This window comes from Xiphophorus maculatus, chromosome 4 (assembly GCF_002775205.1).
Source record: "Xiphophorus maculatus strain JP 163 A chromosome 4, X_maculatus-5.0-male, whole genome shotgun sequence".
Classification (NCBI taxonomy): domain Eukaryota; kingdom Metazoa; phylum Chordata; class Actinopteri; order Cyprinodontiformes; family Poeciliidae; genus Xiphophorus; species Xiphophorus maculatus.
In genome coordinates, this window is record NC_036446.1 from 1,414,251 (window position 1) to 1,431,602 (window position 17,352).

Here is a 17,352-nt window from a genome sequence, read left to right on the forward strand (position 1 = left end):
TGACTATGCAAAGAGTAAATGTGTAGTTTCAAACTGATTAAATCAGATTATCTGATTGGATTAGCTCCTATTTACATCTACAATCCAGTTTAAATGAATGCAAATTCAGGAACAATGACATTCTCCTGCTGTTACTCCTGACTGAACAGAAAGAAAAGCAGCATCTTGAAAACATCAGACGTCGCTTCTTTTATGTGACATCAAACTGTTGTCATGTTACAACCACATTATATCTTTTATTTTAATTTAATTTTACATTTTTATTGTATTAGTTTATGTTATGAACCGACACAAAGGCAGAGCATGATGTTATGTTTGCTTTTCAAGTCGTAGTGACCAATGCAGAGAAAGAAACGAGCTGCAGATTTATGATCCATCGTCAGAAAGTGGTTTTGTGTTTTCACCACTTGTTCTCACCTACTGCTGCCTTTTATGCATTTGGATGTTTTTTAATTGCAAGGCATTTTGTCTTTATTTGGATTGCAACTCGATAACAGCTGCATGACCAAGTGATGTGTGCTGCCAGTCAGACCCCATCCGAGACAAAATATTTGGTTTAACAGACTAACCCTAAAGTAAGCCTGAACTCTGACCCCTGGGAGAGGACAACCAACAGGAACTTCATCTGTAATCCTGGTTTTTGGATTGTTTGAGCTCAAACTGGTGCAGAATCTGTGGCTGTTTCCCTTAGAATAAAGATTTCTCTTAACATTTAAAATTTAAGATCTAAAAGGATAAACTAGAGCTCACATCAGGAACAGTTAAAGAGATGTCAGCTTCTCTTGGGTCGTCACTTACTGGTTTCTCTGTGCTTCTTTCCCTTAAGGTACATCGGAGGATGATAAACAGGGACTCCTTACGCCTCCCCTGCTCAAGTTCTCCCGGAGCCTCTCAATGCCTGACACCTCAGAGGACATCCCGCCTCCCCCAGCGATTTCTCCCCCTTCACCACCTGCCTACAACTCAGCTCCCGGACCTACAGCCAAGAACTACGGCACCACTCGACCGAGCTTCACCCAGAACTCGCCTAACGCCGTGACGACCATCAGCCGGACCACAGATGTCGGCAGGTTACGGCGTGGATATTTCCGCCAGAGCTCTGAGCAGTTTGAGAGCACGCGCACTAGAGGGCGCACACCCGTACCCGAGAACCCTTACTCCGAAGTCGGCAATAAGACCCTATATGTGCCAGCGAAACCAGCTAGAAGGAAGGGAATGCTGGTGAAGCAGCCAAACGTTGAGGACAGTCCAGAGAAAACGTGTCATGTGCCATCTAGTCCCTCAGGCCCGGTTTCCATGCCCACCACACCTGTCGAAAGGACCTGCTCCTCCATCCCCATACCCACCATCATCGTTAAAGAACCTTCCACCAGCAGCAGTGGCAAAAGCAGCCAGGGTAGCAGCATGGAGATTGAGCCCACTACGCCAGAACATCCGCCTCTAACGCCCACCATTGGTGGGGGTGGAGGGTTGCGTCCTGAGGACCCGATGTCTCTTAACAACCCGTTCGCAGCAGCTATTGCTGGAGCGGTGCGCGACCGTGAGAAGAGACTCGAGGCGAAGAAGCACTCCATCGCTTTCCAGTCAATAGACATAGGAGATGATGAAATGAGTGGCCCTGCACCGACCCCTCGTCTTCGCCAGTCCAAGTCCATAGACGAAGGAATGTTCAGCAGCGATGAACGCCTCCGACGGATATTGGCTCCTCCTTCTACAGTGCAGCTTGGACCCCCTGTTGGTGGTGGCAGTGGAAATATGACAGATTTCAACACGCCTGAGCCCACAGTGGTCCGGGAGCCTCTGAACACTAGAACAGGCCAGTGTCCGAATCTGGACAGTCCAGTTAGTCTCCCAGCCACTCCTCCTAAGAGCCACTACAAGGCTAATGGGACCTACCTCCATCCTGTCACTGGTAAACCTTTGGACCCGAACTCTCCTCTGGCTCTGGCTTTGGCAGCTCGTGACCGGGCCATGAAAGAGCAACAGAACCACCCTCAGAATCAGCCAATAAATCCTCCTCAGGTTCAGCAAACCTCCAAGCACGAAGCCCAGTCCCTGCCACTTCAGCAGAGTCACAAACCGGACCTCAACCAACCGCTTTTTATTGACACCAAATTACGCTCGGGGATTGAGACCAGCTTCGCAGCAATCTCCTCGGCCACCATGGGGCGGCCGGGTCGAGGTGGCCTCCGGCGACAGATGACAGAGCAGAAGTATGAATCTGACGGCGCGCGGGCACAGCGGCAGCATCAGACCGTCGAGGAGAGAAAAAGCGCGCCAGCAAACGTGGCAGACTCGTCGCAGCCCAAGTCGACTGGACTGTTGATGGTCCACACGAGCACAGACACGACGAACAACAAGACGAACAACCAGGAGGTAGAGGTGCAGGAGAGCAACCGACCCTCTGAGCTGAAGGATCCTAACCAGCCTGACCCTCACAAAGTCCCAACCCTTTTGTCCAATCCTCAGCAAGCTGCCTCACGGAGAAGAAGTGTTCCTTTAGGAGAATCTTTGGAAGAACCAGTGAAACTGCCCTTCCGCATCCCTCCTCCACCGCTAGCATCAGTCGACATCGATGAGGAATTTGAATTTTCAGAGCCTCTTCCCCCACCGCTGGAGTTTGCAAACAGTATTGACATTCCTGACGACCAGGCCAGTGCCATTGCAGAGATGATTCAGCAACAGAGACGGAATGGAGGACCTGCTTTACCCCCTTACCATCCACACGCCCCTCCATCTGTCAGTGATCACCACAAACGCGTGTTAAACAACATGCCCCCCTCCTACCATCCAGCTCCATCTGATGCAGAGTCGGGGGTGGCGGATTCTGGCATCGAGGAGGTTGACAGCCGCAGCAGCGGAGATCCTCAGCACATGGAAACCACCAGCACTGTCTCCAGCATCTCCACCCTGTCATCAGAGGGAGGCTTCTGCGACAGCACTTTGGAGAGTCTCTACGCCACCGCAGACGGACACGCCTTCCTGGTGGACCGGCCCCCTGTCCCACCCAAACCCAAGGGCAAGTCCGTCATCAACAGAACATCGCTTTATCATGACGCTCTCATTGAAGAGCCTCCTGAGTCTTATGGGTCGCCGCCTCAAGCGCCTCCCCCTCCCCCTTCATCTTCTGAGCCTCCTAGGACTCCTTCACAAAGGACATCCAAGCTGTGGGGCGATCAGCCCCCCGAGCTACGCAGCCCCCCATCCACGCCAGACTCCAAGAACACGGTGATTACTGAGCTCAGCTCCATCCTGCAGCACATGAATCGCGACAGGCCGACCAAGCCAGGAGACGGCCTTGACTCCCCCACTGCGACCAGAGGGGGCTTCACGTCCAGGTACCAGATATTCACGCCTTAAAATCCTTCTGCCAGAATATGTGACGGTTTGAACTTCAACATTTGTCGTTGAGAATTACTGAGTCTGTCAGGAGTCTGGGACACCCAGCTTGAGTGATCGGTTTGTCTTTTGGAGGCTGGATAGTTTGGTTATTTGCTTTCTTACTCAGGTTGGTGTTTGTTGCTTTCAGCAAAGAAATTCAGCTAAAGAAATAATGTTTGTGGGTTGAGATAAGAAACTCCTTCTGAATTCAGTATTAGCTTAACTGAGATGTTGCTTGAATTAACGAGAAGACTTCAAGGTTTACTCGCTTGAAATCTTCGTCAGTCAGATCAGAACCAATCGTAAGTCAGTTCTCGTGGGTTTTGGGATGGATTTAAGAAAGAACTCTTATTTTTTCCTTCATGTTTCATTGCAATGGCTAAAATAAGTAATGAACACAAGAACTGTCTCCACGATGGATGAAAAGTTGGAACGATGCAGGGAAGAAGTATCAAACTCACTTTGTGGGAAAGTCTCTGTTGGTAATGAGACGATTTCTTCTGATTAGAGAAACCAGTCAGATGTTACTCAGGTGTGATTTTGACCCAGTCTTCATATATTGAAGAGTCAGGGGTTCTTTCTATACTCGATGATCTTCACGTCTTTCCAGTGCTGAATGTAATGATAATTATCTGACTTGCCATAAATAATCAAAAAGTGTTGATGTCCTTCTGCTTTGAGTTCAAACTTCACTGATTCGTCTGTCCAACTACTGAGAAAAAAATGTTATTCTTTCCAAATTAACAAGGTTTTATTGAAAAACTTTGTTTCAAATAAGCAACTTTTCTATAGTTTCTTGGATTAAACAAGTTCCATCAGATTTCTTACAGGCTTAGCAGCACAAACCAACTTTTATTACATTCCATGTAATTCTCCACAAAATGAGATTGTAATACATTTGTGACATATTGTGCAGACTTGGGCCTTTCCAGAGATTTTAAATTGAGCATAAGTCATTGACTCAGCCTTTTTAGCACTTTTACTTCCATTCTCGGAAACCAATTAAGCTTTTTCTTGGCTTTGTGTTTCAGACTATTGCTTTGCTTGGACATTTTCATTTCATCTTCAGATTCGTATCAAAATGTTCCAGCACATTTCTCCATTCATGCTTCCTTCCTTTCTTCCACAAATCATCAAATCCCAAAGGCTCTGTGAACTCTGACCCTCAGTTCTTCCCATTGATTTTCTATAGGCTTTGGTTCAGGCGATTGGCTGCTCTAGCTGCTGTTTTTCTTTCTTTATCTTTTCTATCCTCATTTCATCTGTTAAATGGCAGCAGATTGTCTCCCATAATGTCTCAGTATTTTGGTCCATTCAGTTATAGAAAGTGTCGGCACTTAATGCACTAAGACAACCCAAACCACGATGTTCCCAGATCTGACTTTTTGCAGGATGTGTTTGGGATGACATGCAGAACCATTTTACACCGTGGTGTGTTCAATGACTTCCAAAAAGGTCGTCTTTGTCACAAACCCACCAGGGGATGGCAAAGTTCGCTACGTCACAACTTATTTTGCAAACTTCCGTCTCCTCTTTAGCACAATAACTCAATAACTCTTTTTCGGAGCATAAGATCGTTTTTCCAAACTGAGGACTAAGTTTTGAATTTTGCTGTTTCCAAAAACTTTTTCTAGTGTGATACTTCAAAATGTAAAACCTGTTGAAGTTACACGGCTGATGCCCTCATTAAAATATTTAAATAGAGTAAAACATAAATATGTTCAGTATTTATTTACCCACTGTAACAGTTTGTCATGGTGTTGCTCATGTGTTGAGCCTAGCGGTGCTGACCTTTAAACTCTGGCATTTAAAGTTAGCATACTGATGGGGTTAGCATGATGTGAACCTCTGTTCTCCGTAGAACATCAGTCCTTACGTCTCTGTGCTTCACTTTTATTCTCCTCTCTATTCCTGAAACGATTGAGTCGTCGTCCTGTGGTAACGACTTCCACACTAAAGGTTGTTGTTATTTTTCTGACCCGGTAACATGTAGGAATGTTGCGTTCACTGGTCGAGTAAAAGTCTGACTTCAAGCTTAATGTTTGTTCTGTTGAACAATTTTGAAATTGTTGTAAACAGAAGTTGACCTGAGCATTTTCAGGTTTGTAAAAATATTTGTGTGGATTTGCAAGAATATATTTAAAAAAGAAAAGACATAAAATTCGGAGACGCTACAGAACGTTTAGTTTTCGCACCAAATTGGAATTAAATGTGTTTGGTAAATATAGGGGTTCAGGATTATTTAAATATCTCAACAATTAAATCTATAGTTAAATAAATTCTGTGATAAATTCATTAATTCAAATGAATTTTTATTTTAATTCACTAAGGTTGCAGGATTTCTTCATTGTTACATAACGTCCAAACCACTCTGAGCTTCGGCCGCTGAGGAAATCCACGAGAAAATTCATAACTCACATTATTTAGACTCAAAATGTACTAAATTAATTCAGTGTTACTGAATTCGGTAGTAAAACAAATTCTATGACTTGTACATTATCTGTGTTTGGTTTAAATTTTAAGTATTTATTCACACATTAAAGCATTCACAGGATTTATTTTGATAGTGTCACTTATAGAGCTCCATACAGATTAGAGGCTGTAACTGATGAATCGATGAGATGAAATTTGGGTTGAATTAAAATGTCACTTTTCTTTATCAACTATTTGTTATGAATGAAGCAAATACAGCTAAAATTGACATGTTGAACTTGGTTTATTTAGAAAAGTAAACGTTTCTTCCTGTTGATCTTTTTAAATGGTTCTGATCCATAATCCTCTGGGTTTTCTGAAGATGCTTTAGAGATCTTTTGGGGGGAATCAGGTTTCCAGTCTGGAGTAAATGTGGAGACATGATGATGAATCAGCTCAGTTTGTGGTTTTAACTCCCCTCTCCCCCAGCATGTGAGACAGGAATAAAAAGCTCCATCAATAATTCACGTTTCACATCCATTTTGAATGAACAATCCCATTGCTGAGAGAAAAGGGGATGCTAGCGCTCAGGTTCTCTGGGATCATGTTTGTCCTCCTTCATGTTTCCATCCTCTGATGTTCCTGTTTGTGTCTGTTGACGTTTCCTCCTTTTACTCATTTTCAGCTCCTGTCTCCTCATCTTCATTTCCCCCAGTGTCCTGTTGTCCCTTCACTTCTTCTTCTTCCTTCATGCTCCCCAGTGTGTCCCACCTCCACAGGTAGGTCCCAGCAGCTGCTCGGCGCGTTTCTTCATGTTGTTCATGTCCAGATGCTCCACTGAGTTCACAGTTTAAAGTGTAAAAACAAAAGTTCACAATGAACTTAATGCAAACACACAAAGTGAAATAAGTACTGACACCTTCACTGGTTTTCTATTTAAAAATGCTGTTGACATTAAATCTTCACCAGATTCACAATCATAGAGGGTCAGAAATGTAGGGTTTGTGTAATAGCAAGAGAAAAGTCAGTGGTGGACACTCATAGCTAAAAGGTTAGCTGTGCTAACCCTAAAGCACAAATCACAAACAGTAGTTTCACTAATGCGCTAGTTAGTGCAAGCTAATTCTAAAGAGCTAAAGCTAAAGTTCAGCCATGTTGAATCCCACTGTGTGTCAGTCTCACAACATGTTACTATAACATTACACCTTTAACATGGTAAAGTTATTATTCACACCTGGCTGTTTGTTTTCCGCTTCAGGAAGTGATTCATTCTTCCACTTTTATAATTGTTGAGTTTTTCTGGCTCTGTTGTTGATTTTGCCTCATTGATCAGAGTAGAGCTTTGGTCATAAAACACAAAAACATCAGTAGAGTTTATTTGAGGAAATAGAACTGCTGCGTAAACAGTCTTCACCCACTTCAAAATAAGAGCATGAATATAAACGTCTAACTACTTGAAGAATTTTTCAAAGTCGAAACCAGAACTTTAACTCAGCTGAAAGTTTAAAACAGCCAAGTAAATTAAAGCTTAAGAATTTATTCAGAAATATTTATTTAGTGAAAGCTAAGTGTGCTAAATGTTTTCAAAGTTAGCGAAAAGTTAAGCTAAAGCATAAAATTAGCTCTGTTATTAGCGCATTTGCAGAAGCGTGCCTACACTGGGAAAGTATTTAATGCTCTCACTGAAAAGAGTTTAATAATCGGTTTTCTTGTGGTTGTTGGTGATGGCAGCTATCAGATCCTTCCTGTGGGGAGAAACTCGCTGCATTCATTGAAAATGTTTGAATTTGGTCTAAATTTCTGTCCTCATGCCTTCTTTATTTTCCTTGGCCGTGTTTTGGGTCCCTGGATCCATCCAGTTTCATCTTCACCATCCTGGTAAATGGCAGCAGATTCTTACTATGGATGCTGCATTAGTGGGGGAAAAACTTTCATGCTTAATTTTAGCTTAAATTCAAGTTTTAGACAAAAACATAATTTTCAGTTTTTCAAATTAAGAAAACTTAATTTGGCCCTAATTTAGCTCCGTAGAGGCTTCCCTCAGTGTAAATGCACAGGTAGAGCCCATTGGATGTGTAATAATACCTGTGCTGTAAGTTCTGTTCTCTCTGTGGTGAATCTCATTCGGACCAAACCGGTCCGTGTTTTCAGCTCATCCTCCCAGTCCGTTCCTCTGCCTGTAATCTTGTATTTTTGGATCCAGTTTGTCGTGTCATTTCGCTCTCCGGGATGCCGCGGGGGTCTCAGATTATCTGCCCCTGTGCTGTGGGGCTTCACGTTGCCGTGGCGAGGGTTGCCAGGCAGCAGGATGAGGTTGTAAGGGGGCGGGGGGAGTCATGTGCAGAGGGAGAGACGGATCCGTGAACCGTCAAACAGATGGCGACAGAGACGCACGGATCGCGGCTGCTTTCACACCGAGCCGCTCTGACATCACTGCAGGCCTCAAAGCTCTCATCAGCCGCTCTCCTCCATCGCTCTGTCGCTCCTCCATCGCTCTGTCGCTCCTCCATCGCTCTGTCGCTCCCTTCCCACCACGTTTCTGCCCCGAGTCGCTCCGGTAGACGAAGTTTTTGAGCCTTTTCTTCTTCTTTTGTTTTTATCGCTTGTCTTTTTGCCTCTCAGATTAAATGTGCGTTGGTTGTGGCTGTGGATGAAAATGGTTGCCTGGCAACCGGCTGATGAGAGCAGCCTTGAGGCCTGCAGTGATGTCAGAGCGAGTCGGGGGAGGTGTGTGTGTGTGTGTGTGTGTGTGTGTGTGTGTGTAAGGATGGCATGCTGAGTTCATCTTCATCTCTTGCAGCTCACGTGCCGCGTTTCTGCTTTAGTAGGTCACCGTTATGTAACCCTAACCCGTGCATGTGTGTGTGAGTGTGTGTGTGTGTGTGTGTGTGTGAGAGAGAGAGTGTGTGCTATAAATAAGAGGTGTGCTGCTGCTAGTGTGACCCCTACATGAAGGAGCCGATAAGTGAGCCCTGAAGACGAGATCTACCATCAGATATCAGCTCCGCTCAGATGACCAAGAGTAAACTGGGTGTGTGTGTGTGGGTGTGTGTGTGTGTGTGTGTGTGTGTGTGTGTGTGTGTGTGTGTGATTCTGCTGCTGATTTCTGAAGGATTTTATCAGCCTTAAAGACGACGGCGTCAGAAACTGATGGTTTTATTAATTATCTGAGGAGTATTTTAAACTCAGCCCATAGAAACATGAACCGGGTCGTTGGGTTTTAATCTGTTTAGAAACTGGAGCAGCAAACAGTTTTTATTTGCTTTTAAAATTCAGTTGTTTTCATTCTCTGACCATTTGGATGATTTTAGAAACATTCTGTTCTAATGGATTGATTTCACAACGTTTATTGATTTTATTTTATTGTTTAAATGTTTCATGTTTTTCTGCTTTCATTTATTTCTGTTATAACATCAAAGTAAATAATGAAATAGTAGAGTAGTAGGAGAAGAAAGTGAGGTAAAAGTTCAGTTTGTCCTCCTGCAGTCGTCAGGGGAACGATCCCAAACTGCTCCAGGAAAATATGAAATTTCTGGAATGTTTTTCCTGAAAACATGAAAATATTTTGACTGTTTAAAATCTGGAGAAGAAAACCCAGAGGAACCTGAACGCTCTGATGTTTTTTAAACCATTTTCACACTTAATGGTTTTTCCTTCCAACACCGGAGAAACAATCAGTTCAATAAATCAATAAAAAACTGAGATTAATATCATTAATGCTGGTGATGATCGATTCATTTCATTTGTTCTCTTTAGCTTCATGTCCTAAAATATGCTCAATTTAAAGAAAGAGAAACATTTCTGACTTTTGCTCTAGTAAATATTGTTAAACTCTAAAATATTTAAAATGTAAATTTCTGCATAAAACAATTCCATTTGTGTTTAGTTAGTTTATATTTTTATGCTTACAGAAGGAAGTGAGTTTTCTTGTTCAGTGTTTTATTTTTTTATCTGTTCAGATCTTTAAACTGACTGTTTTATCTGTGAAGATAAAAGCCGTGTGCAGAAATGTTTTATTTGATTTGGTGATGCAGGTAAATGCCCCTCTGTGTTCATAGCAGCCTCGTCTTCTTCCTCTTCTTCCTCTTCAGCTGCAGAAATCTGTAATAAGGTCAGAGAAGCTAAACGAGGCTCTGGACTAATTAGTCCTAACAGGCAATTAAATCCTTTTCACGTTGATTTAACTGCTGCCACCAAAGCTGTGCAGCAGAAACACGTTCAGATTTGGTTGATGGTCATCAGACTGAGTTAAAGTCGCCGTCCACCGACAGGACGCATGTTGTCCTCTGTCTCTGTCTCCGTCCGTTCATCACGCTGTGGAAAAACTCCTGCTGAACTGTTAGTTTTCCACCAATCAGGGCAGCTCCTCTCTCCCACTGTGGCCCACTTCCTGTTTCTGGCACAAGGACCCACTCGGCCCCTCCGTGTCCCCTCCTCGTCCCTCAGGCGCCTCCATATGTCCCTCGCAGGACGCCGGAGCCAGAAGCCGTTCTGGGAGTTTCATTTGACCCGATTCAGGTTCAGTTTTAAGCCCAACTGAACGTTTTGTCCGGTTCTGAACGGATCCGGACCCTGGGGGGAAAGTCTGGGTCAGGGGTAAGATTTAGGCCTCAGGTGTGAATTGAGTTTTGTTTAGGGTTAGAATAAAGCTGTAGAAATGAATGGAAGTCCATGGAGAGCCCCCACAAAGACAGCCACGCAAACGTGTGTGTGTGTGTGTGTGTGTGTGTGTGTGTGTGTGTGTTTGTGTGTGTGTGTGTGTGTGTGTGTTTGTGTGTGTGTGTGTGTGTTTTTACGTTCTGTGAGATTTGACGTGACATTTGTCAGCACTCTGCTCCTTATTGCTTTCTTCAGAGTAAATATGAAAATAAACGTTAGAATAAAAATATTTGTATTGCAGCAGGACAATATGACTCTTATAATTTATAAAAGTTTGAGTTTGAGTTTGAAAAGGCCCGCAGCATCACAGATCCTCCACCGTACGTAGCAGGCGCAGACTTCAGGATGTTGGGTCGATGTTTGTGGTTTGTTCAAACTCCTCTCTATTAATGCTGTAAATATTTAAATGCCTTTAAAAGTAGAAAAATAAGTTTCCATAAATAACTTCTCTCCATTTTCAAATATTTTCTGACATGAATGAAGCCATAAGAGAATGAAAACGGACCAGAATCCAGATTGGATCCCGTTAATCTGCACACGCTGCATCTTTCATAAACTAAACCGTTTATTTATTTTACGTCTCAGCTGAAAACTGAAAGGTTATTTCAGAGAGATATTAGGAAAAAATGTGCATTTGTTGGACCGGTCCAATCTCACTGAAAATAATAGGAAAAAATAGATGAATCCATGAAGGTTAAAGGTCAAACGTCATGACAGGAACTTGAGAAAAAGAAAGAGATGAAGAAGAAATCCTCTTCTCTCTAAAACCTGGCAAAGAAAATAAATTTATTTTAAGTGTCTCATCTTTAATAATTTCTATTAAAAAATTTTAAATAAAAAAGATAAAGAAGCAGGTGAACAACTGATAAGATCAAACTTCAAAGTCAAAACACAAGTTGAGTTTTTATTGTTAGTTTTAAATATTGTTTTAATCTGAGGTCATAATTTCTGCATGAAATTGTTGATGAGGTGGAGATGAATCATAACTTCTGCTGTAAGCCGAGCCACACAAGCAGCAAATAGGCATGAAAACTATTAAAAAGCATGAAAATATGACGGAGACGGAATAAAAACATCTCCAGCTCCATCTTTGCACGCAGCGCCCCCTGGTGGTCATGTGGAGTATTAAACAGTTCAAAACATTTCTGGGTTCATTTCCTCCCGCCGAACCTCCACTTCCTGCAACAGAGGATTTTATCATTAAGAGAATAGAGTCACAGTTTTAATAAAGATGCAGTTTTACCAGAAAAAGTCATAAAATTATTAGAAAAAATGTGATTTTAATGAGAGTAAAGCTACGATAGTTATCAAGATGTGACGTGATCTGATTCTTTCTTCCAAACAGTCGGTTAAAGTTCTGCTGCTGATAATAATTTGATGCTGACATATTAAAAAATAAATTATTTCCAATTTGTAAAAATGATACCAAAGTATAACTTGCTCAACATTTCTTATTTTAATTTTTTAATATTTTTAAAATTATTTTTACTTTGGCAATATTACAACCTTTTCTTGTTTTATTAAGATTTTATTCTCTATTATTATGACTTCATTTTAGTAATATGACTTTTTAATGTTTTTCTCACATTAATATGGTTTTATTGTTATTTTATTAGACTTAATGCTCATTTTATTGCACATTTTTGCTTAAATTATTACGACTTTATTTCCGTATTTTTCCAACTTTATTATTGTATAAATACAAATGTATTATCCTTTTAATATATTTGTTTTCTGGTATTTTTCTGGGGATGAAATGTTTTCTTGTCAGATGTTTTTGTATTGATTTGTTTGATCTGCAGCTCAATGACCTTTACTGACCTCTGCTCTCCTCTCCGCCCCCCCAGGCCCTCCCCAGACGACTCAGGAATGCGTAACAGCGGCGCGGCGGCGGCGCTCAGCTCCACGCCTCCCAGCAGCCTCCCGTCGCAGGCGAACCCCTGCAGCCCGCCGGACTCCGCCTCCTCGCTCACGCCCTGCTCCTCGCTGCCTCCCTCCGTGTCGCCCACGCTCACCGACGTCTTCGGCCTGCCCACGCCCCCTATGGGCAGCGGCGGTGGCTACAGCCTGAGCTCGTCGTGCGGCGGCAGCGGCAGCTCGCGCTCGCCGTCGCCGCTCACGCTGATGCAGGCGGTGGCGGCGTCTGGGAAGCCGTTCGCCTCCAAACCCGTGGAGCTGTGGAGCAAACACGACGTGGCCGACTGGCTGGACAGCCTGAACCTCGGTGAGCACAAAGACGCCTTCCTGGACAACGAGATCGAGGGCGCGCACCTGCCGTCGCTGCAGAAGGAGGACCTGATAGACCTGGGCGTGACCAGAGTGGGCCACCGTATGAACATCGAGCGCGCCCTGAAGCTGCTGCAGGACAGATAGACCTCCCAGCAGGCAGGGGGCGACGTGCTCACAGCTCCCCTTCACGCTAGCTGCAGCTGCCTCTTGCTGTTGTTGTTCTCTCATCCTGCGTCGCCTCCCTCATCTCAGAGCTTCGGTTTGTCCGCCCCCTCCTCCCTGCCGCCCTGGGCGACCGCAGGGAGAGCGAAGGGGACCGGCGGTCCGTCTGCCGGTTTCTGGAATATTTTGAACTCTGGAAATATAAAATCTGATTGGTGTGGAGGTTCCTTTGGCAGACCTGTGCTCTCCCCGCCTCGCTCTGGAATACGGAGACGTTTTCCGTTCTCCTGGAGTCGGTGCGAGAAGAACCAGCTGAGCTGGTCCATGCTCCTTTTCTATCTTTGCTAGTATTTCTTCAGAGAATATTTCTTCACTAGAGTCCTAACGGAGTTATATTTCTGGGTGCGGCTGTAGGAGAACTTCTGGAGACAGACTCCATCTTCTGTTGCTTTTCACCTGTTTGTGTCAAAACTAGAGCATCAGCTGAGACATTAAGCCAACATGTCACCGTCCACAGAGTTCCTGCACCGTGGAGATTCACGCTTAGCTTTCACTCACAGCATGCTCACACACACACACATACACACACACACACACATATATGGATGGCGTTTTAGCTCCTGAATAGTGTGGAGCCCCACAGCGTCCACATCAGGATGTAGGGAAACCTGAGGTGAGGACATGAGGAGGACTGGACCTCCAACACGTCCTTGTTCTTACTTCACTTTTCCTTCCTGCGCTGTGTGTGTGTTTGTGTGTGTGTGTGTGTGTGTGTGTGTGTGTGTGTGTGTGTGTGCGTGCGCCTGTGTGTGTTACTTTTCGACCCAGAAATCCCTGCGACCCGTTTAGCTATTTTCATAAATCTGCTATGTAGGCCACAGTTTAGCAGAAGTAGAACTTTTTGTGCCTCACTCGGTCGGATCTGTTCCACCTCACCAGTAACGGGTCAGGACTGGGAGCACTGGGAGCCCACCGCCATGCTGCCGTGTCACACACCTGTGCACAGATCGTACAAGTCCAGGTCTTATTAAAATGGTACAGGAAACATTTTGGGAAATACACGGGTTTGTTTCTGGATTTAAAATCCCTCTCAACTGATTCATTTAAAAATATCGATATTTATTTTGTACACAAGTATCTTATAAGAACAAACCTCTCCACCACATCATTTTAAAAAAACAAAACAGGATTGTTTTACATCCACAAATTCCCCCCCGAGTGTTTGAAACATGCCAGACCCATAGGGGGCGGTGTAGCACAAAGCTGAAACCAATGTCAGCCAATCAGAAGCTTCAAAACAGCCACAACTTCCTCTTAGGAATTAAACATGGCGCCAGCAGGTTCATTTATGAGGACCGATAAATGGAGTAAACGACCTTTAAGTAGCGTGTTAGAGTTTATAAAAACGTTTATAAAATACAAGACAATTTATTTGGGGAATCGTATGAAAGCAAGAACGTTAATATATTGACACATTATTGATCACAATCTGTAATCCACAGGAGTTTTCATCATAGAGTTTGTTTTTGTGTGGATGGAAGGTTAAAACATAAAAATGAACTTGTTTCCTATATATTTTTCTACGTGTTCACTAAGTATAAAACACAACGATACATGTTGCTGAATAATAATCACCAGGTTCTTGTCTGCTGATGAGATAAAGAGAAACAAACTGGACTCACAGCTGCTGAAGCTAATTTAGCTGCTGAAGCTAATTTAGCTGCTAAAGCTAATTTAGCTGCCGAAGCTAATTTAACATCCTATCTGTCTAGTTAGAAATGTTTTTTATGAAATATGCCAGTGGTTGAATTCATTTGATGAAGTAACTTTTTGTTGTTTTGTTGTTTTTGCCAACTAAAACATTTCATCAGTATTAATCTTCTGTATGTAAAGGGACAGTTTGTTTAAGCTAAAATAAGCTAAGCTATTCAATGTGTTTTTCAACTACAAAACATGCTGAGGTTAAAACTGAATTTCAACAGACAAAAAGTTACTTTTCCAACACAAAATAAATAACTGCCATATTAATGAAATGAAAGGATTAAAAAATGACAGGTTTTTTATTCATGTTCCATCGCAGTTTTGTTCCTGATCGCTGCGCTACATTAACATGTCAACATAATCAGTTTGATTTGGTCTTATATGACCGATTCTATCAATGTTAATTACACATAATCAATGATTATAATTATTACTATTTATGATTAAACATTTTACACACTTTATAGGGGGAAAATATTTAACATTTAAACAGCAGTTAACAGTTAAACTGTGATTTAAGAAAATCTCAGTTGTTAAACTGATCCTGAAAATTGTTTTATTAAGTAAAAATATAAGAATTGAAAGAGAAAAAGGGTTATAATGCACAAAGTGTTAACTATTAACATTCTACAGTAAGTCAAAGTAAAAATGACAAAAATCATGAGTTTATTGTTCTTGTGTAAAACAAACATAAAAATATGTTTAAATTCAAAAGCTAACTCAGACATTTTTCAGGTTTAACATCAAGTCGTTTCACTAAAGAAACCAAAAATCCAATCAGACCAAAGTGTGTATTTCCCAAAATGTTGCATTTGGATCCAGTTCTGTTGGACACAATATCAGCTTGTGACAGATTTAAATAATAAAACTTAATATAAAAAATATTTTAAGCACATACAAAAACACTTTAGAAGAGAAAAATAATATTTTTATTTCACAAAATGACTGAAACGTTTGTGCACTGCTGTCAGATTAGAGATTAATAACTGACTACCTGGACCTGAAGGTTTATTAAAAGTGACATTAAAAATAAGAAGACAAGCAGGACGTCTTCAAAATGTCCTGCCAGTTGTTTTCAGTTGGATTCAAATTGAGCCTTGAGTCTGGATTCCTGATCCGCCTGACGTTTCCTCTCCCTGTGAGGTCAGAAATGATTCTCTGAAACTCGGCTGGAGTTTGGAGTTTAATCATATTTATGAAGCTGAAGGTTGTTGTGTTTGTATATAAGAGTGTTTAACGGGATAAAAATGTCTATTTGAGTCTGTGTATAAACGGTGAAGAAGGAAGTCTATGAGGGTAGATCTATAGCTGCAGGGCCGACCCGATGACCAAAGCCCCGGCCGCCCCCGGCCCGCGCCCCGCCCTGTGCGTCATCCGGCAGAGGATGCCTTAAAAAGCTTGCTGCTCCCTTCCTCCACCCAGCTCCTCCATCCGAGCACGCCCCGCTCTGACCCGTCTTCGTCGGCTCCATCTCGCAGCTTTTCTTCAGGAGACAGACATCCACAACCCGTGTGTTCTGTGAACATCAGCCGTACGGTGGCTGGCGAGGGACAATGCTGCTATAATCCTGTTTTCAAACTCACAGCGGCGTGCTGGAGGGGGTAGAAAAGCACAGTATTTTTAAAGATTTGTATAGAGTTCTATGAAATTTTATAGAGGTATTATGAACAAATACTGTTCAACACTGATGCTTGGATTGCCAAAAACAGAAATAATATATACGTAGATTAAAATGTGGATTATTATGATTATTATTATTAGATTTATGGGTTATGTAAGAAGCAATATTTATTCTGAATGAATCTCCTTGGTTGTGTTTTATTTTTTCCATCTTCTCACCCATCAGTGTTTTAATGACGTGTTGCCTAAAGTAGAAAACACTCTGCTGCAGTAGATTTAAGATATTTCTGGCCAATCAAGTGTTTTCTGACGAACACCATCTGCCTGAGTAGAGCGCCCCCCTCAGCGCAGAGCGTGTAGAAACTGAGGGAAGCGTGTACATTTTGACCCCTGACCCTGCAGGCCGCGCCCGTAGAAACCTGTATGAAAACCTTTGTGTGTCAAAATAAATCCACCTTAAACGATAAGCGGTGGCAGCAGTTTTCTCTGTGGAAACGTAGAGCAGAGTAGATTTAGTAGGAATCTTCATCACCCCCCCCCCCCCCCCCCCCCCCACACACACACACACACCTCTCCCACCTTCATCATCGTCAAACATTCAGGTAACTTTTAGTTTCTCTTCCTTTAATTTCCCATGAATAGATTTTATTCTTTAAGTCTACATAGAGACTAAGATGTTTTTGGTAATTTGTGCAGAAGACTTGTGTTCATGTTTTCTATGTTGCTGTAATTTTGTGCTACTGAATCATCATAGAGTCTAATTACTGAAACGAAAAGAGAGAAATTTCCTGTAAAAGCACTCTACTTCCTCCCCCTTCAATTCCTCAAGTTTCTTGTATGGCAACCAAAAGTCACTGTAAGAAATAAATATAATATTGCACTAGAGCCATGTTCTTCCGGTGTTTTATTGCAGCAGCATGTGAGCACCGCCACCTTCTGGAGAATGTCGGTAAGACTTCAGTTCATTGACGATTTGCTGGAGGTGAAAATGATTTACATCAAACCGTAGAAACTGATTCAGGAGCATTTCTGGGTTTCATTTAGACATTTCAGCTCAAAAATAATTGTTTCAAAAATCAGATGAAAATCTGTAAGGAGAAGTTTAATATCATCACCTTCATAAAATAA

The 17,352-nt window shown here is 42.5% G+C and overlaps 1 protein-coding gene across 8 annotated transcripts in view; it reads left to right on the plus strand.

The window, feature by feature from the left end:
• The window catches only part of shank2 (SH3 and multiple ankyrin repeat domains 2), a 165,044-nt gene extending 147,935 nt beyond the window's left edge, over window positions 1–17,109 (plus strand). For all 8 annotated transcript variants that reach the window (XM_023332072.1, XM_023332074.1, XM_023332075.1 and 5 more), the window contains 2 exons: window positions 827–3,338; window positions 12,300–17,109. In XM_023332072.1, the coding sequence (XP_023187840.1) occupies window positions 827–3,338; window positions 12,300–12,825 (3,038 nt within the window). In that variant the 3' untranslated portion in view covers window positions 12,826–17,109. The remainder of the gene's footprint in view (window positions 1–826; window positions 3,339–12,299) is intronic.
• Window positions 17,110–17,352: the final 243 nt, after the last annotated feature.